We start from the raw sequence: 4190 nt of genomic DNA on the forward strand, positions 1-4190 counted from the left end.
TGACATTTTTTTAATGTATATTTTTGGCCCATTGTATAGGTAGCAGCAGAATGTGATGGGGGAAAGTGACTCAAGTGGTAATTAGTGCTAACAAGTTTAAGGTTTTGTATAACTTGCATATGATATTTTGAGCTTACATTCAAAAATGCAACTTCAACTTAATAATAGTATTTCAAGTTAATTGATATACACTGAGGAAATTGTCTGTGTTGACTTATTCATTTGGATGGTACACACTTGTGGTGCATAAATATTAGGTTGAAAATAACCTGGAATATATTTGAGAGATAACATTTGCTGTTTATGTGTGTATTGGATATGGCATATTTGTTGTCATTTGAGATGGAATTCATTTATGATAAGAGATCAAAGACATAAGTCATAGTAATATTTTACTGTTATTTTCTTTCTCACTTTGTCAGTTCAGCAGTTTCTGTAGGCCTGTGGTCATATCACAGACACTGATAGAAGCAGAGAGAGAGAGAGAGATATCAGTCTGTTAGTGTTTCATGTCTGTGCAAGCAGATGTTGTGTCCCAAAAATATCTAGAATCACAGAGAGAATTTTGAATCCTGTCAGAAGTTTTTGTACTTTGCAGTTGGATAAGAGAAAATGAAGGTATCTTGAGAATATGCATAATAAATTTGCTGGAATGGGAACATTTCTTAAACTAGTAATTGAAATGTAAATTAAATCTGTGATATATAGACAGATATAGACCTTTAAAACAAGCAAGGTGATAAAATTAACAAATAACAATTTAATAACATATACACTGTAAAAATTCATTTTTTCAACACTGTAACGATTATTGGAATTCATTTTACAAGAAAATACTATTTCAGTCTTTCTACCTCAACATTTCATGTTTAATTCAATGCTACTTGCAATTTCTTTGTAATTATTTGTGAAATTACTAGCAATTCTGAGCGAAAATGGTTTCTACACCAGTTTTTTCAGTGTATAAATCATGATTGAAAATATTAACAATTAACTGACTTTACAAACATGGACATACTCAGCAGAATACAATTTTCTTTTCTTTTTTTCTTTAGTTGTGTTGTCATGGAAGTGTTATTGTTTTGTTTTACAAAGGACCCAGAGCATATGGTTGACATTATTAAACTGTGTGCGTTCTCAGAAAAGAAGCAGTACAGGGAGTCATATATCAGCGATGCTCTGGAGGCGGACATGGATCATTTGGAGCAGCGTTCACGTGCCAGCGGCAGCAGTGCAGGCAGCACGTCACGACCCAATCCCTTTTCACGACACTCCACCACGAGTCATGGCAGCTCCCGCACATCCGGCGTCGACACTGACAGTTTCCGAACACCTACCAACACACCCCACCGACCGCTGAGAACACACTCGTCTTCCAACACCAGTCATGCCAGCACACGCACATCTGGCATCGAGAGCAGCAGCAAGGAGCACTGCCTGGATGAAGATGGTAGGGGAGACACACAGATGAATATGACACTTTTCTGACAGCCAATATTTGTAACTCATTACATTAGTAATAACAGTATCAATAATAAATGCTGTATGATAAAATGGGTGCACTGATACATTTGTACTAATCTTAGTACTGTAGCAGTTTCAGCGCTCAGAGGCTCTGTGTGTTTGTGTTTCTTCAGAGATTGAGATGCTGGTTGATGATCCGAAAAGTTGTGAAGATCTTCACGATTTAGATCTAAACCAGGAACTGTGTATTCACATCACAGAGGACATGCTGTCAGCACAGAACAACGGATGCTCTGGTACAAGCATATATTATATTATATTTTATTAGAAATAATATTACAATTACCGTTCTTTTAAAAAAAATTTTTTTTTAAATAATACTTCTAGCAAGGATGCATTAAATTGATCAACAGTGACGGTAGAGGCATTTATAATGTTGCTTAAGATTTCGGTTTCAAATAAATACAGTTTTTTAGCTTTCTATTTTGTTCTCTTTTTTTTGGGTGCTTTATAAAATGATTTTTAAAAATCCATATCCCGTAATAATGGATGGCTGGAAAAGCCGTGGAAGTCACAAAAAAGTATGAGAATCCATTTGTCTTAACTGACAAGTACTTTGAATCGTTGACCCTAGTTAGCTTCAAATGTCTGATAAGAGAAAATGATTGTTAATGATACATGTGTGTTGTCTGTGTGTTTGTGCATTTCAGGGTTAGTGGTGAAGGAAGTCAGTTCTTCCACATCCAGCTCATCAGAGACCGTCGTGAGAATGAGGGGCCAGAGCATCGAATGTCTTCCCCAGGTGCACCTATACACGCACACGTTTACACACAACACGTTACAGCTGTTAAATGACACCGTCTCAACCACTGAAGTCAAACCGAGGATATCCACTCTGCATTTTGAGCTGCATCGTTCTGTTGAGTAATCTTGTAATCTCTTTTAACAGTGCTTGTAACCCCACTTCCTCTTAACAGTATTTGTTTAGGACAGCCTTACCCTACACCCAACAGCACTGTCGTTTCTCATCTGTGAATTCATGTGAGTGTACAGCTAACCGCTCTCTGAGATTTTAGGGTTAGTTGAGAGTTAGTGTAGTCTGTGATTTCTGTGTTTTAATGCGGCTTGTTAGTTTCCTAAGTGCTGACGTGCGTTTTATTGTCTTTGTTTTATTAGACGGCGATGGGCAGGAAGGGCCAGAGCTCCGCAGACCGGCACAGCCAGTCACTGGATGATGTTCGTCTGTTCCAGAGGAACTGTCAGGAGTGGGCGGAGCTTTGCCAGGACACTGCACATAGCTATACATTTGGCTGTGAGCCAGACCTCGGGGACACGGTCGGCTGCGGGTACCAGGGACTTGCAGATCAGTGCGCAGGCATCCGGAATAACCAGCATGCGTTTCCCATCAAGAGAACCAGCAAGTATTTTTCTCTGGATCTGGACAGAGAAGATCTGACCACAGAACACTTGACCACCGAAGCAGAACCAGAGTTCGTGGTTTAAGGCAGAGAGTATTGAAAAGAGCCCCAGAACAAATTAAAAGGATAGTAAATGGAAAAAAGAGAAATTCTGTTATTTACTAACTGTCATGTCGTTACAAGCCCAGCTTACTTTCTTCTGTGGAACACAAAAAGAGAAATTCTGATAACCATGCTGGTTGCACTTTTCCATGCTGGTACAATAAAAATAAAATAAAAAAAAGATGGGAAAAAAGTGTCATAAAAGTCGTAAATCTTCTGTGCTATAGACCTTAGTCAGGGTAGTGACATGATGGTAGGAATGAAAACGAGGTTGCAAGGGATAAAAGTACAGTGTGTTCAATGGACTGTACTCTTTATTTAATAACATCCAAAACACTTTAAGAAGACAACAACTTTTGAAAGTTGAGAGTTATAAGAATTCCACGTGATCTAAGAACTTTATACAGTGTGTGCCGTTTTGAAGACTGTAAGTCTATCACTACAGCCTCGTTTTCAACCATGTGTATCCAAAAAGGAATATTCTGTTGTCATTTACTCATGTTAATGTTGTTCCAAACTTGTATGCATTTATTTCTTCTGCTGAACACAAAAGAAGATATTGTGAAGAATACTGATGACCAAACAGTTTTGGTTCCCATTGATTTCCATTGTATTTTTTGTCCATATAATATAAGGCAATGGGAACCAAAACTGTTAGTTGCCAGCATTATATAAATTATAAATAAATTATTTTGTGAGTACTGTAAATGATGACACAATTTTCATTTTTGGGTGAACTATTCATTTAAATTCAATATGGCATCTACCCTGACTAAGGTCTATGTTTCAGATCTTCTATAGACATATAATAGTTTTATGAATGGATGTTGCTACCTTTGTTGCTTTTTGTCTGTTTTTTTTTTTTTTTTTTTTTTTTTAGAAGTTTGACAGCCCAGGTTACCATTTAATTTCATTATATGGAAAAGAGCAGCATGAACAATCTGCTAAACATCTCCTTTTGTGTCCCACAGAAGAGAAAATAAATTATACAGACTTGGAATGACTAAATGACAGAATTATAAATTTTTACGTGAACTATCCCTTTAAGGTCATTTAGTGCGTGTGTATCCAAAACAAGCAAGAGAATCTGCAATATCCTAATGCCAAAATACTAAAATCTAGAAAAATCTGCCTTACCAACGTATCCAAAAGTGTGTGTGTGTGCGCGTGCTGCCCTAAGTAAACCTTCAGTGCCTTGAATTCACT

The 4190-nt window shown here is 37.2% G+C and overlaps 1 protein-coding gene across 1 annotated transcript; it reads left to right on the forward strand.

Annotated features, from left to right (window-relative positions):
- The first annotated feature begins 1107 nt into the window (after window positions 1-1107).
- Window positions 1108-3512, forward strand: LOC107602922 (FERM domain-containing protein 6-like). Its single transcript, XM_016295545.1, has 4 exons — window positions 1108-1450; window positions 1638-1760; window positions 2175-2266; window positions 2641-3512. Exons 1-4 carry the CDS (start codon window positions 1108-1110, stop codon window positions 2965-2967), a joined length of 885 nt encoding a protein of 294 aa, XP_016151031.1. The 3' UTR covers window positions 2968-3512.
- The last annotated feature ends 678 nt before the right edge of the window (window positions 3513-4190 follow it).

Source organism: Sinocyclocheilus grahami, unplaced genomic scaffold (assembly GCF_001515645.1).
Source record: "Sinocyclocheilus grahami isolate Dianchi unplaced genomic scaffold, SAMN03320097.WGS_v1.1 scaffold338.1, whole genome shotgun sequence".
Lineage (NCBI taxonomy): Eukaryota > Metazoa > Chordata > Actinopteri > Cypriniformes > Cyprinidae > Sinocyclocheilus > Sinocyclocheilus grahami.